This window comes from Gadus chalcogrammus, chromosome 20 (genome assembly GCF_026213295.1).
Source record: "Gadus chalcogrammus isolate NIFS_2021 chromosome 20, NIFS_Gcha_1.0, whole genome shotgun sequence".
Taxonomy (NCBI): Eukaryota; Metazoa; Chordata; class Actinopteri; order Gadiformes; family Gadidae; genus Gadus; species Gadus chalcogrammus.
In genome coordinates, this window is record NC_079431.1 from 23,613,114 (window position 1) to 23,638,099 (window position 24,986).

The following is a 24,986-nucleotide window of genomic DNA, read 5'->3' on the forward strand; positions in this document are numbered from 1 at the left end:
TATCAAAATCGAGCTATATTCACATACTGCAGTGCAAGTAAGAATTAGCTCATAGTGCAGACTGCTAATGAGATGGATGATCAATACATGTAACAGATAACGATAAATATAGGTCTAAGATGTAGTTTACCACTATGGATGATCAATACATATACCAGGGATAATTACAGGTCTCTGATAGTAGTTCACCACTATGGATGATCAATACATGTAACAGATAGTGTTAAGTATAGGACCATGACTGGATGATCAGTACATGTAACAGATAGTGATGATTATATGTCTATGATGGTAGTTCACCACTATTGGATGCAGTCAGAGGACTGTGTTGAGAAACACAACCTGTCCCGCAACTTCCCTCCCATATCCTGCATGGGGTTGTGTGTGAATTGGAACAGGGATATATATATATATATGTACATCAATTAGAGTTGTTTCTCTTTCTTCTATCAAAGGTACTTATTGTAAATCGCTTTGGATTAAAGTGTCTGCTAAATGCCCGAAATGCAAATATAAATGGGTCAATATTCCAGGAAATCTGCAACGGCAATTTGCCTGCTCAAAGCCCAGTACCATTCTGGATCACTGCCGGCATATGGAGCAAACCAAGCAGCCAGCAAGCCAAAGCTCTGATGAGGACGTCTTTGAATCCATTTGTTGATCTTAACGGCCCGATGCTTTTCTGGTGATCCGATATTAATGCAGTTTATTTTGTTTGCAAAACAGCTTCTTTTTCAGGAATGGCTGGAAACTGGACAAGTTCCTAAATAATGGAGCTCTCATTACACAGGGTTCATGGTGGCGGTTCTGGGTGCTGCATTACCGCCCTCTGCTGGACTCTCCCTTGGCCCATTGCTATTCCATGTGTGAAAGGGAGCAAGAAGGAAATATTCCAGAACCTAGCTGCATGTGGGATTATTGAAAATATCTCGCTGTGTCTGAAAGGTTATTACAGTTGTTTACCAGGAAATATGTGTAAAAGTGGCTTTAAGTACATACGATAGACAGACAGACAGACAGACAGACAGACAGACAGACAGACAGACAGACAGACAGACAGACAGACAGACAGACAGACAGACAGACAGACAGACAGACAGACAGACAGATGGCTCAGCATTCAATGGCTTTCCTACATGTATCATTCAAACAAGAGATCCTCCACTGACCTACTGGTCTGGTTTGGCTATTCTCACCCAGGTATCATGTCCTGCTGGTGTTCAACTAAGAGAGGCAGTGGGCAGTTTGTGATTGGCTTCTTCAAACAGCGGTTACCAAATGGGAACCGCTGGGCTAGTGTTTTTGAAAGCCTCTGACCGGGCCGCCCTTGTTATGTGTTCTAATAAACAGTTGAATGTGGGAATTTAGGCAGAGAATCCCTGAGGGGCTGCTCTGGTAGTTTCATAATCCTGAGCGCTTGGAACGGACCAGGGGCCAACGGGTGGCCAATGGGGGTGGGCCAACAGGAGGCCACCGGGGGTCAACGGGAGGCCAACCAGGGGTAAACAAGAGAGCTAAAACAAGAATGTTTTTTTTTAAAACAGCAAGATAGATATGTATGGTTGACAGTTAGATGAAGAGGCCGACGGGGGGCCAAGGGAAGCCAACGGGGGGCCAAAGGGAAACCAACGGGGGGCCAACAGGAGACCAACGGGAGACCAACGCGAAACAAACGGGGGGCCAACGGGAGACCAACGGGAGACCAACGGGGGGCCAACGGGGGGCCAACGGGAGGCCAACCAGGGGTAAACAAGAGGGCTAAAACAAGAATGTTTTTTTTAAAACAGCAAGTTAGATATATGGTTGACAGTTAGATGAAGAGACCGACAGACCAACAGGTAGATGAACAGACAGACCGATAGTTAGATGAACAGACAGACCGACAGGTTGGTCAACAGACAGACCGACAGTGAGATGAACAGACAGCCCGACAGGTTGGTCAACAGACAGACCGACAGGTAGATGAACAAACAGACCGACAGGTAACTGAACAGACAGACCGACAGGTAGAGGAACAGACAGCCCGACAGGTTGGTCATGATCCTCCATGTTGTGTACAGGTACAGGCTGCAGTCCGGACCTACTGTTCCTCCTGTGTGCCATGTACGCTCCCATCTGCACCATCGACTTCCAGCACGAGCCCATCAAGCCCTGCAAGGCGGTGTGTGAGAGGGCCAAGTCAGGCTGCGAGCCCGTCATGAAGCTCTACAACCACAGCTGGCCTGAGAGCCTGTCCTGCAGTGAGCTGCCCCTCTATGACCGGGGCGTCTGCATCTCCCCCGAGGCCATCGTCAAGGCCGAGGGCCCAGGTAACACTCATTATGAGAGGCCAGGTAACACTCATTATGAGGGGCCAGGTAACACTCATTATGAGGGCCCAGGTAACACTCATTATGAGGGCCCAGGTAACACTCATTATCAGGGCCCAGGTAACACTCATTATGAGGGGCCAGGTAACACTCATTATGAGGGGCCAAGTAACACTCATTATGAGGGCCCAGGTAACACTCATTATGAGGGGCCAGGTAACACTCATTATGAGGGGCCAGGTAACACTCATTATCAGGGGCCTAGGTGACACTCATTATGAGGGGCAAGGTAACACTCATTGTCAGGGGCATAGGTAACACTCATGAGGGGCCAGGCAACACTCATTATCAGCAGCCTAGGTAACACTCATTATCAGGGGCCCAGGTAACACTCATTAACAGGGCCCCAGGTAACACTCATTATGAGGGGCCAGGTAACACTCATTATGAGGGGCCAGGTAACACTCATTATGAGGGGCCAGGGAACACTCATTAACAGGGGCCCAGGTAACACTCATTTTGAGGGGCCAGGTAACACTCATTATGAGGGGCCAGGTAACACTCATTATCAGGGGCCTAGGTAACACTCATTATGAGGGGCAAGGTAACACTCATTGCCAGGGGCATAGGTAACACTCATTATGAGGGGCCAGGCAACACTCATTATCAGCAGCCTAGGTAACACTCATTATCAGGGGCCCAGGTAACACTCATTATGAGGGGCAAGGTAACACTCATTGTCAGGGGCATAGGTAACACTCATGAGGGGCCAGGCAACACTCATTATCAGCAGCCTAGGTAACACTCATTAACAGGGGCCCAGGTAACACTCATTATGAGGGGCCAGGTAACACTCATTATGAGGGGCCAGGTAACACTCATTTTGAGGGGCCAGGTAACACTCATTAACAGGGGCCCAGGTAACACTCGTTTTGAGGGGCCAGGTAACACTCATTATGAGGGGCCAGGTAACACTCATTATGAGGGGCCAGGTAACACTCATTAACAGGGGCCCAGGTAACACTCATTATGAGGGGCCAGGTAACACTCATTATCAGGGGACCAGGTAAAACTCATTATGAGGGCCCAGGTAACACTCATTATCAGGGGAACAGGTAAAACTCATTATGAGGGCCCAGGTAACACTCATTATCAGGGTACCAGGTAAAACTCATTATCAGGGGGCCTGGCAGCACTCATTATCAGGGGGCGAGGCAGCACTCATTATGAGGGGGCCAAGCACTGGAGATGCGGGCACTCGTATGGTACTTGTTAGATTCCGACCCTTTTTCTGGTTCATCCAGAATGGCCCGGTCACTTTAAATGAAGCTATCCACAATGGTAGAAGGTCACTGAACAGGCCACGGCCAAACATTTACCTATTGGCACACACACATCGACTCAAAGGGAAAACCTTGAACCAGCATGTCCTGATATGCAGTTCAACTTGTACGTATGTCTCTCTTCATGATGAATGAATTTTATAGAGGAACCCATAATTTCAGTTTACTTACATTTTCCTTAATTTATATATTTTCTTCTAATGCTTAAATCCCAAAGGATCTATTATTCCCTCCTTTATTCCCTCCTGTTCACCGAGTTGGATAGTAGGGAACACGGATGGGTTTTCACATACTAATAATTGGTCTTATTGGTCAAGTATCATGAAGTGGATTGACCAATCAGTATGGATGGTAGAGGCAATAATTTCTCCAATCGGCTTTAAGGTAACCAGTACAGCTTAACCCTAAATCATACAACCCGGAGCCATACAACCTAAACCTCACCATAACACTAACATAAACACCTAGGGCCAATTGCTCTGTCAGTTAGCATTGATGCGCTTTAAAACCGTACCCCGTAAAACTGAGGTTTTGGAGTTTAACACGCAGCTGCGCACGAGGTTGAACGTGATTGCTGAGTAACGACTCGTACAGGATCAGCGGATTCCTGGCTGACTCGGTTTAAACTGCTTGGAAACCGGAAGTACTCTGATTTCTAGTATACCCCAGCAGATGCGGGACTCTATTATGCTGCGTTTCCACTGCAGGGTGCGGAACGGATCGGATTGCAAAGGTGCGGTAGGGAGGGGGCGGTATAGCCCAGCTCAGTTCCGAGGTCGCGTTTCCACTGCCGACAGTACCCTTGGTGGTAGGCCGGATGTCGATCGCCGCGGCAGCTACGTAAACATCGTAAACAACGTCTTCCTCCCCAAGAATGCAGACGAACGTCTCCACCTCCTTGTTCGCCCAAGCAAGCTTTTTACGCGACATGTTAATTGTAAAGAATAATACCTCGAGGCTACTGTTTGTTTGTTTTTATCCCCGCGTCGCCTGGAAGTGACGATTACGTCGACCAATCAACGGAGGGGGGGTTTAGCTAGAATTTCACGGGACCCTTTCATGCGTCTGGTCTCGTTTTGGGTACCGCAACGGAGGAGTCCCGAGAATGGGGCCGGAACGGGTACGGCAAAGTCCGGGTCACGCCCACTTTTGGCGGTGGAAACGCGACCCGACCCGCACCTTTGCGATCCGATCCGTTCCGCACCCTGCAGTGGAAACGCGCCACCACTTCGACCTGGGCGGGACTTTACGTCCTACGTCACTCGCTATGGGTTTGCATGTGTGCGCGTAGCCGTTTGTCTCAGGGATGTGTGCACGAACTCCCTTGCACTACAGATTACGAGCGTCAGTGTCGTACGCGATGGAGGGTGGGTGACATTCCTACAGTCTGTGATGATAGGCTATATTTCTACAAATTACTTACTATTACTAGCGATTAACATGACGAAACAACACGAACTAAGCTAACATTAGACTATAGCCATACCAGATAACGCCATACCAGCTCACCCTAACTATTTCTATTAAACTCTGAACCATTTTGCAACAGGCAACTGTGTGTTGGTGCGTCTTATTGCTTCCCACGTCTGCGTCTGCATCTTTCCCACTCCTGGCTAATAGTTTCAGCTTTTGTACTGTATATCAGAAATGATCACCCTGTACCACACTGCTGACTTGTTGATGTTTTGTGAGCACTCACGCATTTCTCTAGGTATCTTAAGTTTCCTACTGGAGTCATCAAAACTTTGGACTTCGTTATTGTAAGAAATATTGTGTTGCAAAAACACTTTGTGTCTTACCCTTAGCGTTACCCTAACCTTAACCCCAGTAACATGTCTTCATCATAAACTACAAGTTACGCAAAATGGCATACAAACATCCAGTCCAATATGAAAGAAAAAAGCTAGCTTCATTAAGGAATCGAACCCCTTATCCCCGCGTTAATGAGTTGTTCTCTGACCACTAACCCATCAGGTCTTAGTACATGCGATTCAAGAGTTAACCACTTGACAATCTTTAAACTTCGGTTGCCTAGAAATTGTAAAGACAGTGATGTGTGTACATTGTGCGAGTATCCGTCACTCGCGATGTGTGTGCAGTCCAAAATGAAAGAAATAACCTTACATCACTAGGGAATCGAACCCCCAATCATGTTGGTCGTTGGTAACTAAACAAAGAGATCGCATTTTGTTTAACTGCTAACTAACAAACGGGTTTATGCGTTCACTGAACAAAGATTATGGAAATAAAAGACCACTTTTCCATCAGAAAAATCATCAGAACCGTTATTACCAACCCATAGACACTAAAGCACACCCATCGCGAGTGAGGGCTATGCGCACACATGCACACCCATAGCGAGTGACGTAGGACGTAAAGTCCCGCCCAGGTCGAAGTGGCGTCGATTTAGAGGTCGTTTCTCAATTCGCGTACTTGTGCGTGCTCGTGTGCTCGTGGACTCGTGAAACGTCATCAGTCGTTGCCCGAGCACTGTTCCAATTCGAAGCACGCATCAACCGAGTACTGTCGTAAAACCCGGAAGTGTTCTTGATGCGTGCTCGATCTCGCCGTTTCACCAAGCATGCATCGGAGGTGGCTCGTGTGTGCTTGCAATCGCTATAAATCCCAGGATGCATTTCGCACTAGCAGCAGTACGATGGCGGACAATATGGAGAAGACGCACAACTGTAGCTTAAGTTACTCTTAACTTATATATATATGTATATAATATGATAATAATAATAATATAAGATAATATATAAATATATATAAAGTCGTGTGTAGCCTATAGCTTATACACATGACAGGACACGCATATCTTTTCAATTTTTATTCATTCAGAATATTTACATACTATTTGAAAATGAAAGAGGCTGGGATTTTGTTTTATATCATTTGTTTATATTGTTCAGTAGTATATGCCTAAATGAGGCCGTAGCACAGTTAACGGACGAGCAGAGGTGGTGACGTCATGGAGTCCGCTGCTGTTCCAATCGCAGGTACGTACTCGCGTGCTCGCAAGTATGTGATTGAAGTACAGACTTGCCAAGTACGTGGTTGCAAGTCATCGAGTCCGTAGTACGCGTGCTAGGAATTGAGAAACTGTATAAACAAATGATATAAAACAAAATCCCAGCCTCTTTCATTTTCAAATAGTAGGCCTATGTAAATATTCTGAATGCATACAAATTGAAAAGATATGCGTGTCCTGTCATGTGTATAAGCTATACACACACGACTTTATCTATATATATTTACTTATTATCTTATATTATTATTATTATTATTATTATATATTATATAAATATATATATAAGTTAAGAGAGTAACTTAAGCTACAGTTGTGCGTCTTCTCCATATTGTCCGCCATCGTAGGCCTACTGCTGCGAGTTCGAAATGCATCCTGGGATTTATAGCGGTTGCAAGTACACACGAGCCACCTCCGATGCATGCTCGGTGAAACGGCGAGATCGAGCCATGGACATAATAAAGGATGGACCACGGACTGGAAAATGGCCGCCCATTCATTCCTATGCAAACTGCTCAGTGGCGCATGGTAACATACAGGAGCGATTTGCTTCCGCGTTATGTGGCCAGGACACGTGACCTAGTCCGTGACGTACCGGATGCAGAGATCTTCTTCTTCTTCTAGTTTAGTGGCGGATCATAGTTTTTCCCCATATACCGCGACCTACTGGACTACTACACAGGAGTTTGTGACAAGGACGTTGACAAGGACAAGGACGTTGGCAAATCATACTTTAAATCATACAAATAAATTCAAAGAAAAAAACAAACTAACGAAACAAAATAAACAAAATAAAACAAACTAACAAAAGAAATGAATAAATAAAAAAATATATATATATACTTAAGGTTAAATTATTCTAATTAGGTTAGTATCTTTTATCTAATTTATCAGCAATTTCATTGCCATATATACCATGGTGGGCTGGAATCCAACAGAACTGAATAACTAAACCAAGGCTTATAATATTTAAAAGAAGATGCTTTACCTCTATCACCAAATCTACACGTATTGAATTATTTGTTATAAAACTTAGTATCTACAAACCATCTAAGAGCGGTTATTATTGATAGCTGATAACCAAGGTACACACTGTAATACTATAATCAAGAGGACATACCGGCAGTTCAAATAAAAAAGAGATAGAACTTTATTGATCTGGAAAACTTCATAGATATGTAAGATTTCTCCATATAATACCATAGTAACATAGTAAACGTATGTAGGCCTAAAAAATTCAGTTCAATGTTATTGCTTAAGAAACAGATTCCTTTCAACTAACTATTTTACGAAGAATGCAATCAATAATTTATATAAAAGTAAATGTTTACATATCGACCAGCAACAAAGTTGGAGTAGCCTACCCAAATATTGAATTGTAATACACCAACACTGTCATACATAGCTAACCATAACCCTGTCATACATAGCTAAACAAGCAAATGAAAATGAAATACCTACCAACGCAACTGAAATGTTAACATTAGACAATTAACAATATTATGAAAATTACGTAGGTCTCCCATAATCATTCAGGTAATCAATACGTCCGTGCCTGTTACAGCTATTTCAATGATGTGTGTTATATATCCGTGTTCAACGCCATTCATGTTAAGTAAAAGGACAAATCTCAGACTTTGGAAGTTAATGGAGTTAATGGAAGTTAATTCGGAATTTAATTTAATTCGGAAGTTAATGGAGCCGCGCACTTCAAAATAGGTCCATAGCAAGGAGCCGTTTGTTTCAGTACGGCTCCTTTCAGCTGCCCACCCAACATCAACTGCTAATAAAACGCTTGAGGAGGCGTTTGGAAAAGAAAAAACGTACATTTTTTTAGAACAGGGTAGAAAGATAATTATGAGCCTTTGATTGATATCCAGACATTTTTTGCGGAGACACAATCCTGTTCCCCACTTGTATTGGAGTGGACGGCGATATCTACTTCTGGGCCACATGAAATGACGGACCCCCGTCCACTCCCAGCTAAAACAGCTGCAATACCAGGCTTGGCCTCTGAGCACGGGTGGATTGCGGAAGTATATGCCTGTCCTGGGGGCCTGGATCAAGCGAGTACTATCGTAAAACCCGGAAGTGTTCTTGATGCGTGCTCGATCCAGGCATAGATAGGATCCAGGCCCCCAGGACAGGCATATACTTCCGCAATCCACCCGTGCTCAGAGGCCAAGCCTGGTATTGCAGCTGTTTTAGCTGGGAGTGGACGGGGGTCCGTCATTTCATGTGGCCCAGAAGTAGATATCGCCGTCCACTCCAATACAAGTGGGGAACAGGATTGTGTCTCCGCAAAAAATGTCTGGATATCAATCAAAGGCTCATAATTATCTTTCTACCCTGTTCTAAAAAAATGTACGTTTTTTCTTTTCCAAACGCCTCCTCAAGCGTTTTATTAGCAGTTGATGTTGGGTGGGCAGCTGAAAGGAGCCGTACTGAAACAAACGGCTCCTTGCTATGGACCTATTTTGAAGTGCGCGGCTCCATTAACTTCTGAATTAAATTAAATTCCGAATTAACTTCCATTAACTCCATTAACTTCCAGAGTCTGAGATTTGTCCTTTTACTTAACATGAATGGCGTTGAACACGGATATATAACACACATCATTGAAATAGCTGTAACAGGCACGGACGTATTGATTACCTGAATGATTATGGGAGACCTACGTAATTTTCATAATATTGTTAATTGTCTAATGTTAACATTTCAGTTGCGTTGGTAGGTATTTCATTTTCATTTGCTTGTTTAGCTATGTATGACAGGGTTATGGTTAGCTATGTATGACAGTGTTGGTGTATTACAATTCAATATTTGGGTAGGCTACTCCAACTTTGTTGCTGGTCGATATGTAAACATTTACTTTTATATAAATTATTGATTGCATTCTTCGTAAAATAGTTAGTTGAAAGGAATCTGTTTCTTAAGCAATAACATTGAACTGAATTTTTTAGGCCTACATACGTTTACTATGTTACTATGGTATTATATGGAGAAATCTTACATATCTATGAAGTTTTCCAGATCAATAAAGTTCTATCTCTTTTTTATTTGAACTGCCGGTATGTCCTCTTGATTATAGTATTACAGTGTGTACCTTGGTTATCAGCTATCAATAATAACCGCTCTTAGATGGTTTGTAGATACTAAGTTTTATAACAAATAATTCAATACGTGAAGATTTGGTGATAGAGGTAAAGCATCTTCTTTTAAATATTATAAGCCTTGGTTTAGTTATTCAGTTCTGTTGGATTCCAGCCCACCATGGTATATATGGCAATGAAATTGCTGATAAATTAGATAAAAGATACTAACCTAATTAGAATAATTTAACCTTAAGTATATATATATTTTTTTTTTTTTATTCATTTCTTTTGTTAGTTTGTTTTATTTTGTTTATTTTGTTTCGTTAGTTTGGTTTTTTCTTTGAATTTATTTGTATGATTTAAAGTATGATTTGCCAACGTCCTTGTCCTTGTCAACGTCCTTGTCACAAACTCCTGTGTAGTAGTCCAGTAGGTCGCGGTATATGGGGAAAAACTATGATCCGCCACTAAACTAGAAGAAGAAGAAGATCTCTGCATCCGGTACGTCACGGACTAGGTCACGTGTCCTGGCCACATAACGCGGAAGCAAATCGCTCCTGTATGTTACCATGCGCCACTGAGCAGTTTGCATAGGAATGAATGGGCGGCCATTTTCCAGTCCGTGGTCCATCCTTTATTATGTCCATGATGTTACCATGCGCCACTGAGCAGTTTGCATAGGAATGAATGGGCGGCCATTTTCCAGTCCGTGGTCCATCCTTTATTATGTCCATGCGCTTGATGCGTGCTTCGAATTGGAACAGTGCTCAGGCAACGACTGATGACGTTTCACGAGTCCACGAGCACACGAGCACGCACAAGTACGCGAATTGAGAAACGGCAGATTAGCCCGTTTTGAGTACGACATCCGGGTCCTTGAAGTATACTTCTTTTCGCCGGATCTGAATTGGAACGTACTACGTACTCAAAATTTGGCTAGTAAGTACGGATAGTACGGGTATTGGAACACGGCATGGGTTTCGAAAGGCATACTGGGGCTGTTTCCCAATGTCAAGGAAGCATGCTCAACGGCCGCCCTTTTAAGGACGCTACGTCATAGAACGCCGACAAGCACTGTTCCAATGTTGAGGACACTAGAAAGCCGCGCCATTTTTGCGTCCTTTGTTTTGGAGAATTCCGAGATTTTTCAAGGATGCATCGCTGCATCCTAGACGAGCCAAAACTACCCACAATCCTCTGCGTTCACTGGGCGGGTTCTTGAAAATGGCAGAGCAGTACACGTTTGAATGAAGTGAAGTTATATTAGTTTTAAGAAATATTTTGTGCCGTATTGCTTTTTATAGATTCATCATGTTAATGCAAATAATCAAGCCTAAAGACCTGTGCCACTTTTCAAACGTTTTTGCAACTTAATGAAACGTTGCTATATTTTGCATGGACGTAGCTGGTGTTAAACACCACTGTCACCAATGTCAATTTACTCGCTCACAAGATTACATTATTTATGTATACCTATTTATGTTTACATAAATAGGTTTTTATGTATGTTTTGTATACCTATTTTATTTAACAATTTCTCTTCCTGAAAATGTTTCTGCTCTCTGAACAGAGGGCATAAAATAATCAGATGAACAATAAAAAAATAAAAAGAAACATTCACTTTTGTTTGAAAAAATAATGAATATATAATATAATATGCATCTTCTATAAGGAGGTGGTAAATACAGGATGCAACTCATGCAGTGTGAACCACAGTGGTATAGAGGGGGCTGGGGGGGGCTACCTAACTCTGCAAATTAGGTGTCTGTGGTCTATTTTGCATTCTGCAAGTCAAAATATAATCGACTACTGAGTTCAAAGCACAATGTGGAAGTGTGACACAAGTCCATCACTGCAGATCTAACACATTATTTGCATATTTAACATATTATTTCCATGATTGCCATGACACTGAAACACATTGAATATGCTTCCATCCGCACATATATAAAATGGACATAAACAAATACCGGTATGCAAAGATAAAGAATAAAATAATGTATTCATTTTCAATCAATTCCGATTAGAATTTATAACGTGAAAACTTTATTTATATTAGTTACATTCTTTATCCAACAGGTATTGCACAAAGCTATTGAACTGGTAGATTTCAGCTTATTTCTAAACTGTTTGTATTCTAATGCGTTGTGGTCAAATAAATATCGATCAGCTTGATTGCTGTCATGTTTTATTCATAAGCGCACATGTGTTTACAAGCGGACACGCAGTATTAAAAAGCGGAAGCGGAAGCGCTTCCACACTACCAAGTCGTTCCCAAAGTCCGACGTTACAAACGCTAGGCAGCACTCGAGCTAGCACTCTAGTCTCATCTCCATAGGACGCGACTAGCAAGGACGCGTCCTAGCAAGGCTGCAGCCTTCACTTTGGGAAACAGCCTGGGTTTCGCAAGGCATACTGCGGAGCACAGTCGCAAGGCATACTATGCTTCCCTTCGTTAATGGCAATTTTACCTCTCATTAGATTTAGCAATCATGGAGCCCCGGCTTGGCTAACGTTAGTTCTATGCTACCCGTACTTACTGCTAGATCTTATTTTGAAACTTCTGTTTGAGAAAATCGGGTTCGGTGTTGACGGTGAAAGTTAGGTCGGTATATAGCAGAGTTTCCGTTGTCCGGTTATTACCGGTCATTGGCCCGGGAAAAAAATTAGGAAGACCGACATTTCTTAATGTCCCCGGTCAGAATGACCAATGGAAATAATTCCTTGCACAATTTGAATTGTGTTTAAATATGCTTCAGTGGTCATTTGTTTAGCCAATTCATGTTAAACAATGAGGGTTTTTGATTGACCCGACCCAGCCCGCCGATATTTCCCACCACTATCCTTGAGCCGGGTCGGACTGGGCCTTTGATCGGGTGTTTGTGTTTTTTTTGTTTTTGTTATCATTGCTTTATTGGCCTAATCTGAGGAGAAATCTATGCCATAAACAGAAATATTATAGGCCTTTATTACACGGGTCTTCTCAATGCCGTGGAACGCTCCGTTCACTTAGATTAGTTTAGATTAGAAATACTTTATTGATCCCCGGGGGGAAATTGCCGCTCCAGGCGCTCCATACAACAGAAACACAAAAACAAATACCCTACAAGCATAGAAGAAAAGACAAGATTATAAACAAATAAATAAACAAATAAATAAACAAAATACAACAAAACAAAAAATAAAATAAAAGTAAGAAGTGGGCATCTCCCAGTGGGCTATATCCACAATTACAACCTACAATTACAATTACAATTCAACATTCACATTGCAAATAGCAATGAAAATTAAGAGTGAAAGAATAAATTATAGTGTGTTTATTTAAATAGTAATTTGTCCGATTTTTAGAGGGAGGAGTTGTAGAGTTTAATGGCCACAGGCAGGAATGACTTCCTGTGGCGCTCAGTGGTGCATTTAGGAGCAATGAGTCTCTCACTGAAGGAGCTCCTCTGTTTGACCACAGCGTTGTGGAGAGGGTGAGAGCCATACTGCAGGATCGCCCGCAACTTCGACAGCATCCTCCTGTCTGACACTGCTGTCAAAGTGTCCAGCTCCAACCCCACAACGTCACTGGCCTTCCTGATCAGCTTGTTGAGTCTGTTGGCATCTGCTACTCTTAGTCTGCTGCCCCAGCACACAACAGCAAACAGAATAGCACTGGCCACCACAGACTCATAAAACATCCTCGGCATAGTCCGGCAGATGTTAAAAGAGCGGAGCCTCCTTAGAAAATAGAGGCGGCTCTGTCCCTTCTTGTAAAGGACTTCCGTGTTCTTAGTCCAGTCCAGTTTATTATCAATGAACACCCCCAGATATTTGTAATGTTCAACGATGTCCACATTATGACCCTGGATGGAAACTGGGGTCATTGGTGTCTTAGATCTCCTCAGATCCACCACCAGCTCTTTGGTTTTAGTAGAGTTGAGCTGCAGGTGGTTCTGCTCACACCATGAGACAAAGTTGACCACCACAGCCCTGTATTCAGCCTCCTCACCCTTACTGATACAACCAACGACAGCAGAGTCTTCAGAGAACTTCTGAAGATGGCAAGACTCTGTCTGGTAGCTGTAGTCCGTGGTGTAAAGGGTGAAGAGGAACGGAGAAAGGACAGTCCCTTGTGGGGCAAAGGTGTTGCTGACCACCGTATCCGACACACAGTGCCGCAAGCGCACGTACTGTGGTCGGCCAGTGAGGTAATCCACAATCCAGGACACAAGGGGGGGATCCACCAGCATCGCCGTCAGCTTGTCACCCAGTAGAGCAGGCCTGATGGTATTGAAAGCACTGGAGAAGTCAAAGAACGTGACCCTCACAGTGCTCCCTGGCTTGTCCAAGTGGGCGTAGACGCGGTTCAGCAGGTAGATTATGGCATCCTCAACTCCAATCCGGGGCTGGTAGGCGAACTGGAGGGGATCCAAGTGTGGCCTAACCATAGGCCTGAGCTGCTCCAAGACGAGTCTCTCCAGGGTCTTCATGATATGTGACGTCAGTGCCACAGGTCGGTAGTCCGAGAAACCACTGGGCTGTGGCTTCTTAGGCACTGGAACGAGGCAGGACGTCTTCGATATCACAGGGACCTTCTGGAGGCTAAGGCTTATGTTGTAGAACTGATGAAGCACTCCACAGAGCTGTTCGGCAGAGGCTCTGAGAACCCGTGGGCTGACACCGTCAGGGCCGGCAGCCTTACCGGAGGGGAGTTTGCTCAGCTGTCTTCTTACATGAAGAGGTGTAAACAGTGCAGACTGGGGAGGGGGAGAGTTGGAGTCCAAAGTGCGAGGAAGGCAGGTAGCATGGGAGCCAGAGGAGGAGTGATGAGTGGGGGATGGGTGTGAGGGGATCAAACAGTTGGATGATGTGCTAGTAGGAGGAGGGGGGGTCAGAAGCAGTGGTGTCTGGAGACAGTCAACAGGAGAGCCAGCAGGGGCCTGGGCTGCAGAATCAAACTCCTCCTTGATGCCACCTCTGAAAGCCCTCTTCTTCTTATTGAGTATAGCTTTGATGTCTTTTGTTACCCAAGGCTTGTTGTTTGGGTAACAACGCACAGTCCTTGCTGGGACAATGCCGTCCACACAGAAATTGATGTAGTCCGTAATGCACTCAGTAAGCCCATCAATGTCCTCTCCATGTGGCTCACAGAGTACATTCCAGTCAGTCACCTCAAAACAGCCCTGCAGTGCCTCATAGCAGTCCTCTGACCATGTCCTCACTGTCTTTGTGGTCACAGGCAGCCTCTTCACTAGAGGCACATAGCAAGGGGTCAGAAGCACCAAATTGTGATCTGATCTTCCCAGCGGGGGGAGAGACGTGGAGGTGTATGCATCCTTCACATTAGCATTCAGCAGGTCCAGGGCCTTCTCTTCTCTGGTTGTACAGGTCACATACTGGGTGAATTTCGGGAGTGTTTTTTTAATGGAGACATGGTTAAAGTCACCTGAGATTATAATGAGAGCACTCGGGTGTGCAGTCTGTAGTCCGGCTATAGCAGAGTGGATGACGTCACATGACGACGTCGGGTTAGCGGACGGGGGAATATAAACAGCCACTACAATAGTATGTGAGAATTGCATGGGTAGTAGTCCGGTAACTTGTCAACCCCAGCGTCTTCTGTTACTAAGCGACGTCAACGTCTTTGGCGGACTATTTCACTGCTGATCAACACTACGAATGCTGGTAACGAATAAATTGTAAAAAGACACACCATGTGAAGTTATTTTCCAAATAAGATTTGAAAAGCTTTGGAAGTTTATTTACAATACTATTTACATGGTTTTTGAGCAGTAAACTTTGACATTTTAATCCAGTTCAGCGAGAAAGGCGACGAAGAATAAGAAGGGGGCGTTCCAGTCTGCTTAAACAGGAACCCCCACCACACGAGAACGCCCATTTGTGTCTGCAGTGGGATGATATTGAAAACGATAGTTACGTATTGTAACTCTAGATTCTATGAGTATAGGCGCATCCTTTTAAGGCTATCGCTATTGGGTTATCCCTAGGCGTGAGCCGTAGCACTGAAACATTTGTAATCCCCGCCCACCAACAGCGTGGGCCTCAATTACGTCCGTGGGCCTCAACGACATCCGCAGTTCGCAGATATAGGCGGGCGCCGGCGGACGTTCTGCTCCCAATAAACAGCTTTTCTTCAGCTATTTAAAGGACAATGAGGCCGACACTTAAAAGGCTGCGCCTATACTCATAGAATCTAGAGTTACAATACGTAACTATCGTTCTATGTCGTATAGGCTTCGCCTTTTAGGGCTATCGCTATTGGGTTAAAGGGCGAAGCACGATATAGTCTATTGCCGCGTTTCCACTGCAGGGTGCGGTACGGTTCGGTTCGCCTCAGTCCGGTAGGGAGGGGGCGGTATAGCCCAGCTCAGTTCCGAGGTCGCGTTTCCACCGCCGACAGTACCCTTTATGGTAGGCCGGATGTCGATCACCACGGCAGCTACGTAATCATCGTAAACAACGTCTTCCTCCCCAAGAATGCAGAGGAACGTCTCCACCTCCTTGTTCGCCCAAGCAAGCATTTTACGCGACATGTTCATTGTAAAGAATAATACCTCGAGGCTACTGTTTGTTTGTTTTTATCCCCACGTCGCCCGGAAGTGACGATTCTGTCGACCAATCAACGGAGGGGGTGTGTAGCTCGAATTCTCCGGCACCCTTTCAGGCGTCTCAGTACCCCAACGGAGGAGTACTGAAGACGATGGCAAAACGAGTACTGCTCAGTCCGGGTCACGCCCACTTTTGGCGGTGGAAACGCAATCCATACCGCACCTTTGCGAACCGAACCGTAACGCACCCTGCAGTGGAAACGCGCCACATGCCTCATTGGTCCCGATCAGTACCAGAAACACAGCTACATACGCGCTAGTATCATGCATCAGACGTAGCATAACATACGTCATGCGTCTAACGGCACGTCATCAACGAGCAGCTCCAATGTGTCTGATAAGACACAAGAGCTCTCAGCATGAATATTTGACTCCTCCTCACATTGTTTAATATGTGAGGGGAATAGTCACACAATCACACTCACTCTGACAAAGCACCTAGAACTGAGTGTGTCATAGAGAGGCGCGACCTGTCTCTTAGGTAAAACCTAATAAAAGAGCATGGGGAAGCCCAGGAGGCTGCTGACTGTGCAGATATCCTCCATAGGCATCCCTCTTTGCAGAGCGACAGAGGACGATATTCCTCAGGCGGCTCTGCCCCCGCTGACACATAAGCCTGTGTGATAGCATCACACAGCCAATGCGACAGCCGTTGTTTTGTCAGGGGGAGGCCCTGGGAATGTTCTCTGTAATACACAAATAACTGTTGAGATTTGACTCTCGATCTGAACAAGCTAGTAATACTCTTAGGTGTAAAAGCCGGGTTTGGGCGTAATATGGCCGAACTGCCATCCCCTTGTATTCTAAGACAAGAAGGGGTTACAGAGAGTGCAGACAGGTTGCTCACTCTCTTAGCTGACGTCGGGGCCAGCAGCAAAGCTGTCTTGGCTGACACAAACTTGAGGGGCACCCGGTCAAGAGGCTCAAATGGGGCTTTAACCAGTGCGCTCAGCACCAGTGTTAAATCCCATTGCGGAGTGAGAGAGCGCGTCACGGGTCTCTCTCTCCTCACACCTTTTAGGAAGCGCTTCATTAAGGGGTGACTAAAAACAGTTTTATCCCCGAAGCCTTCGTGGCATGATGAAACAGCAGCCGCGTACGTCTTCACCGTTCTAAAGGCCAGCCCTCTTTCCATCAGTGTCTGGAGGAAAGAGAGCACACGCGGCAAAGGGCAGGAGATGGGATCACAACCCCTCTCCGTGCACCATTTCTGGAAAGCCGCCCATTTAGCCAAGTAACACGCTCTGGTGGAGTCAGCTCTGGCACCCTGGATGGTCCGTACGACCTCCTGGGAGAGGCCGAGACCCTCTAGGGGGTAATTAATTTGCAGTAACCAAAAATCAATCAAAATGAAAGAGAACAAGAAAATTAAAGAGTGACATAAACAAGGGCTCAGCTCCCCCCTCCCCTCGCAGAATCCAGCTCTTCCTCACCCTGTAATTACCTTCGCCGGCGCTTGTGGAGCGGGACATAGCCCCATGAGCCCGCTGGCCAGGCCCTTCGCTGGCCGCTCGCCGCAGCCTGCGATGGAAGCGGGCGGGGTTGGTAAGCCTGGGGGCCAGGAGGAGGAGCCGCGGTGGCTGACAGTGGCTGCCGGGGGCCTATGGCGGCGACGGGTGCTTGGAGTGGAGCGCTGCTGCCCGGGTGGAGGCGGAGGGCGGGAGACGTGTCTCCGGAATTTCTCTGCCTCCTCGGAAGCGGCCTGCATGTCATCCACCATCGATGACAGACGGGGCCCGAACAGCACGTCTGGGCTGATGGGGCACTCCAGTAACTGTCGCCTCATCGGCTCAGGGATGCCCGGGGTCTGCTGCAGCCACAGGTTCCTCTGTATGAGGTGCTGCCATGCCGCCGTCCGGGCCGCTGCCACCGCGCCGGTGGAGCAGAGGCAGAGGATGACACCGGCGGTTTTCGCCAAGTCGACTGCCTGTTCGGCAAGACGATGAGGGTCAGCCGCCATGGTGGAGACGTTATGCGCCAGCAGGGCGATGTTATTCATAACAGCCTCTTGCTTCATCATACACTGATGCGCTCTGTCTGTAAGCTTGGCCGTCAGCTGGTCTTTGGGAGTGGGGCAGCGGTCGCTGAGCCCCGGCTTCACTCCAAAGACAGCACACAGAGCGGGATCCAGCGGCGGTACCGCCCTGTAACCCCGGTATGTCAGACCCTCCGTCTTCGTGACCTGGATAAATGTTTTCACCGGGGCCCCGAGCCTCCCGGGCTCCGCCGCAGCCCCACTGAAGTACGGGCTGATGGCGGGAAACATCGGCCAGAACGTCTGCGAACTGCGGACGTCGTTGAGGCCCGCAGACGTAATTGAGGCTCACGCTGTTGGTGGGCGGGGATTACAATTTTTTCAGTGCTACGGCTCACGCCTAGGGATAACCCAATAGTGATAGCCTTAAAAGGCGAAGCCTTAGTATACGACATAGAACCACGTCAGTTTCGAGATTAGACTAACACGCACAAAATACGCCCTCTAGTGTCTGATGTGAATTTCTCTGAAGACACAGCAATTGAGATCAAGGTAAAACGCAGCTGCAGGTTAAACCACAAGTACATATGACACAGCAATGGAGATTAAGACGTCACGTGACTTCTTGAGTTTAAAACCGTGTTAAACTCTAAAAAGTGGCTAAACTAGCGACAGAGCAATTGCCCCCTTAAGTAACCCTAACCCATACAACCTAACCCTGACCACAACACTAACCAATACACCTCAACTGTAATCCATGTAACCTAAACCTTACCCATACAACCTAACCCAACCCTCCACTGATGTATATAGACAGAAGTTAGTAGTAAATAATACTTGATGATGACTATTGTTATGTTTCCCAGATCCGTACTATCAGGACCCAGCCAGGTGTGCCCCAGGCAAGTACATGTATATATCTAACGGTATGCTACACTAATGCATCAGTACATGTCTATATTTAACCCTATGCTACGCTAATGCATCAGTACATGTTTATATCTAACCGTATGCTACACTAATGCATCAGTAAATGTCTATCTAACACTATGCTACGCTAATGCATCAGAACATGTCCATATCTAAACCTATGCTATGCTACTGCATCAGAACATGATGCATGTCTATATCGAACCCAATGCTACGCTAACGCTACGAAGCACGTCTTTATAGTTTTAGACGTATGTAGATGTATGTAGCATTAGCGTCACGTTGTGTACTGTGATCTGAGGGCTTTCAGTTTGAAAATGTCCTTTTCATTTCAGAATTAAGTCCAGACTTTCCCAACAACCTCCACTGCAAAGGACCTAATGAAGGTGACCAGCGTAACACTTAATTCATTTTATTTATTTATTTTTCACATTTATGTCGAAGGGCTCAAAGCTTTCTGACATCCAGAGCCACTAGCCTGCAGAATCTATCAATTGCTTACTTAATAGTTGGCTAATAATAGATTATAGTATAGTTTAGTTAGGTATTTATCTCATATTTACTACTGTGTGTGTGTGTGTGTGTGTGTGTGTGTGTGTGTGTGTGTGTGTGTGTGTGTGTGTTGTGTGTGTGTGTGTGTGTGTGTGTGTGTGTGTGTGAGCAGATCGATGTACCTGTAAGACAGTTCGACTGAGCTTGAAGACTTACCTAAAGAACAACTATAATTATGGTAATGTGATCTCCGCAATACACTTACCATTCAAACTAACCTTAACCTCCACGACCCCAACCCTTACTATCCCGAACCACCACAACAGAATAATTCTAACCCTACAACAGCACTTGTAGGTCCAGACCAGGTAACCTATGGCAACATGATAATAGCACACCTGCCACTTTTTTTATTTTTTTATTACCTTACAATTGTATAAATGTAAAATACCTTCACTAACCAGACCCGAAGAAGAATGGATTCAAGGGATTCTTTCCACTCTCTTATTCTGATGAGAGAGGGAAACGTTATTGACAAGCAGTTCCAGTATTTGATGGGGAAGTAGAAATACCTGGAATACCCAGACCCCGATCCAGCTGGTTGGTGCTGACGCATGATCCCAAATCTCGTGCTGGGACCAATTATGTCCAACTGTGGCAGTGAAAGCACCAGGGTGGCAATAAAGTCATGCTTCCTGAACCTAGAAACATAAATTGCAATGTTGTTTGTGGAAAATCATTTTATATGCTTAGATAAATTAAGAATTTCTGATCACTTTAAGGGTTTAGTGAAGTTAAAACACAGCCAGCGGACTTTCAGGAAGAAACCAACATCCTTTAACAGCAACCAACATCCTGTTTGGGTGGTGCTACAGGACAGAGCTTAGATTGGGCCAATAAAAAGCCTGACCCTACCCGAGCCTGTGCACTTTGTGACCGAGACCGGCCCGGCCCGACACATTAACACATTAGCTCGGGTCGGGCTCGGGCCTGGCCCGAGCCCGATTTAAACCCGACAATTGTATTAATAACCTAAATAATGAGTAGGTTAATATATTGACTAGACACACGGCAAACTGACAAATTTGACATACATTTTTCTTACAGAATCTCCCTGCTTCTGAAATTCAAGATTCAAGATAATTTATTGTCACTTCAGCCATATACACAGTATACAGTGAAATGAAATAGCGTTTCCCAAGAACATAAGGTGCAACATAGAGCGACAATAATAACAACAACAACAACACAACAACATGCTACATATAACTGCAAACCAGTAAAGTGACTGTGTGGAATTTGTAGTGCGGGAATATAAATATGAATATGTGTCTGAGTAGTGCGGGAATATAATTATGAATATAATAAGTATGAATATTAATATTAAGCAATAGTGCATAAACCAAGGGCAACAGAGATGATCAGATCTGGGCCCCGTTTCCCGAAAGCGTCGTTAGCCTAAGTGGATCGTGAAGTGCGTCGAAAGGGCATCGTAGAGTTTTCACCGCGTTTCCCGAAAGCATCGTGGGGAACGAACGTCTTGAAAACGCTCGTAGCTAACGAGTACTCCAGGGGTGCTCGTAGGTACTCGTAGGACGCTAAGAGCATCGTCAGCTATAGCCTCAGTGGCGACACCATCGGACATTCCGTCTATTGGATGCGTTTTATTAAAACGCATTGCGCCTTTATGTTCTTAGTTTGGTAATTAATAAAGATTATTAATACATTTATTAATAAAGATGTTAAAATGGCCAAAATAAAACGGGACAGTCCAGAAAATGTTTGCGCAGGCAGGGCACTCAAAATGTGTGAGAGAAAGTGGGGGGATTTGTGCAGACTGACATAGGCTACTCATAAAACGTAGCATAAAATAATGTAAAAAAAAAATTTAATTAAAGAAATTAAAAAAAATAAAAAATAACGAAATTAAAGAAATTAAAAAAATAATAAAATAAAGAAATTTCACACCTCCCGATCGTGCGCTCAACGATGCACCGGGCCAGACGGTGGGCTTCTATTCCTCATCATGGACGTCTCCCGGGTTATTCACAGGTGTGAAGAGGAATTATTTAAGGGGGGGAAATGCCGTGAAACGCACAGTGCATTCAGGATTAGGACTGATATATGTCGGTTTAAGCCTAATCAATTGTGTTTTAATGTCTTTAGCATTCATATAATTGCAGTCTATTTTTTTCGTAGGCTACTCTGCTGTTGTTCTTGATGGGGAGATATTTTAACCCTTTTTAACACAATTTTCCTGCGACATTCCTGCGTCTCCCCCTCGTACGGAGCCCATTTCAGCACCGTGTCAGTAGACAGTTACAATCCTACGACGTCGTGAGTGCAGCGAATGCGCGTTCACGTTAAGAGGAGTTTCGGGAAACGCTCCAAAGAAATTGACGATGGATCGCAAGATCCATCGTGAGAATGATCGTACGAGCGTGGATCCATCGTTATCGGGAAACGGGGCCCTGGGCCCCGTTTCCTGAAAGCATCGTTAGCCTAAGTGGATCTTGAAGTGCGTCGTACGAGCATCGTACAGTTTTCAGACCGTTTCCCGAAAGCATCGTTGGTAACCAACGTCGTGAAAACGCTCGTAGCTAACGAGTGCTCCAGGGTACTCGTAGGACGCTATAAGCATCGTTAGCCTACTATAGAGTGAACTCATTATTGCATGAGGGTGTCTTCATTCATAAAAAGTGAAAACATTCGGGAGATTTATTCTAAAGAGGTCAGAGACTCCGTGCACAGCCCCGCCTTCCCCAGTGAACCAAGAAACCCCGCGCCGTGACGAACGGGGGATTTGACCCCCTCGGTTTAACACAGGAAACTTGAGATAAAAAGGTGAAATCGCCGGGCGTGCCAAGCTGCGACCGAACCGGCTCGGCAGTGTAGAAAGACCTATAGCCAGGGTTCGAGTTAGGTGGGAGCCAGTGGGAGCTGAGCTCCCATAGAGAGAGGTCTGGCTCCCATGAAAGCAGTAAACTCAAATATCTGTGGGGGTCTCGGAAAATACAGCAGCATATTATTGTCCTCATCCTCATCCTCATCGTCATCCGCTTATCCGGGGTCGGGTCGCGGGGGGAGCAGCTCAAGCAGGGGGCCCCAGACTTCCCTTTCCCGGGCCACATTGACCAGCTCTGACTCATATTATTGTAATTACCAATAAAGCTATTTTCCCTTCCACATGCAGAGTTATATTGACGTTAAGTGGGATAATAGAACGCCGGTCATTATCGGGAAAATAAGCCCAGACAGGGCGAACCTGACACCGACTCGAAACGGAGGTGCTTCGATAATTTATTATTTATTTTCGATAATGAGCGGCTACTTGCCAAACGAAAAAATAACTTCACAAGGTGTCTTTTTTACAATTAATTTGTTAACAACTTACCATACGTAGTGTTGATCAGCAGAGAAATAGTTAGCCAAAGACGTTGACGTCGCTTAGCAACCGAAGAAGCTGGCGTTGTGGTGAAGGGCCCATGCAAGTGAACGGAGCGTTCCACGGCATTGAGAAGAGCCGTGTCATAATAGCCCATATTTACGTTCTATATCTCCCCCCCCCCCCCCCCGTCAAAATGTATTGTGAATAATTGTGGCATTAGTTCATATTTATTTCATAAACGGCAGTAAAAAATAATAATAACGGTGGGCATACAAATAAAAACGGTGTGCATTATAACAAAAACGGTAACCCTTCCTTTTACAGTCCCCTAATTACTAGGTATTTACCCGGTACATACATGGTCAATCATAGTGTATTACTGGGTAATTGCCACTGGTAATAAGAAGGTAAATACAGAGGTAGTTACCCGGTAAATACAAGGTAAATCATAGTGTATTACTGGGTAATTACCACTGGTAATAAGAAGGTAAATACAGATGAATTATCCGGTAAATTATAGTGTATTACTGTGTAATTACCACTGGTAATAAGAAGGTAAATACAGAGGAATTAATGCTGAAGTACTAAGTAAAACCTCCACTATTACCCATCAACTCAACTAAGTAGCGTGTAGTTGTAACTGTTTTAGGTTGGTAACAACTCCGATATTGTATACTTCCTAGGAAATTAGGCAACCAATTCTTATAAACACCTATTATCCAAGCTTTATGTTGGTAACAGCCCAAATGTAATGATGTACTATCTAGAAATTAGCATAGTGCTTTCCAATAAAATACTTTTTCTTAAGTTATTATTCATAGCTACACCCATTTAGAAAGGGTTTATTCGATTTACCACTATGGAATTACTTACATGGTAACAACCTCTGCAGGAACAGTTTTCCTCTAGTGTCATGGTACATCTTCTTAAATACTGGGTACGAAGCCGTTTGTTTCCATGGTATTACCAGGTTCTTACCATATAATTTATAATAGATTCCATTATCCATGCAGTCAACACAATGTACCATGTACGTTCTGCGACGTTACCAAGTAAAACACGACAATTTACCCAGTAATTAAGCTGAAACTGTACTGTAAAAGGAAGCCTCGTTTGTTTCCATGGTATTACCAGGTTCTTACCATATAATTTGTAATACATTATTCCCTTTTCCATGCAGTCAACACAAACTTGTACCATGTACGTTCTGCGACGTTACCAAGTAAAACACGACAATTTACCCAGTAATTAAGCTGAAACTGTACTGTAAAAGGAAGCCTAGTTTGTTTCCATGGTATTACCAGGTTCTTACCATATAATTTGTAATACATTATTCCCTTTTCCATGCAGTCAACACAAACTTGTACCATGTATGTTCTGCGACGTTACCAAGTAAAACACGACAATTTACCCAGTAATTAAGCTGAAACTGTACTGTAAAAGGAAGCCTAGTTTGTTTCCATGGTATTACCAGGCTCTTACCATATAAGTTGTAACTGGTTATTCCCTTTTCCATGCAATCAACACAAACCATATATGTTCTGCAACATCGTTCACCAGCAGTTAAGCACTTTAATTGTTGTAATAAAACCCCAAACCACTGTTATTAAAATATTAAAAGGCATATTAAAATTAAACAAAATCAAAGGCTTATCTTTCAAACAATGCATATCTCACAAACGGGCACTGAACACTGAAGAAATCTGACAAAAAAAAAGAGCCGTCCACATCAACTCAATTTAAATGTTACTGATGGTGTTTTCATAAAACACATGACATTGTTATGGCAAGTGACCACAAGCAAGACTGCCT

The 24,986-nt window shown here is 44.6% G+C and overlaps 1 protein-coding gene across 2 annotated transcripts in view; it reads left to right on the top strand.

The window, feature by feature from the left end:
- frzb (frizzled related protein) overlaps window positions 1-24,986 on the top strand; it is a 59,118-nt gene that overhangs the window by 3,119 nt on the left and 31,013 nt on the right. The window contains exons 2-5 of one of the 2 annotated variants that reach the window (XM_056579253.1): window positions 2,061-2,309; window positions 19,231-19,266; window positions 19,630-19,680; window positions 19,959-20,024. In XM_056579253.1, the coding sequence (XP_056435228.1) occupies window positions 2,061-2,309; window positions 19,231-19,266; window positions 19,630-19,680; window positions 19,959-20,024 (402 nt within the window). The remainder of the gene's footprint in view (window positions 1-2,060; window positions 2,310-19,230; window positions 19,267-19,629; window positions 19,681-19,958; window positions 20,025-24,986) is intronic. The other variant, XM_056579254.1, reaches the window with a different exon arrangement.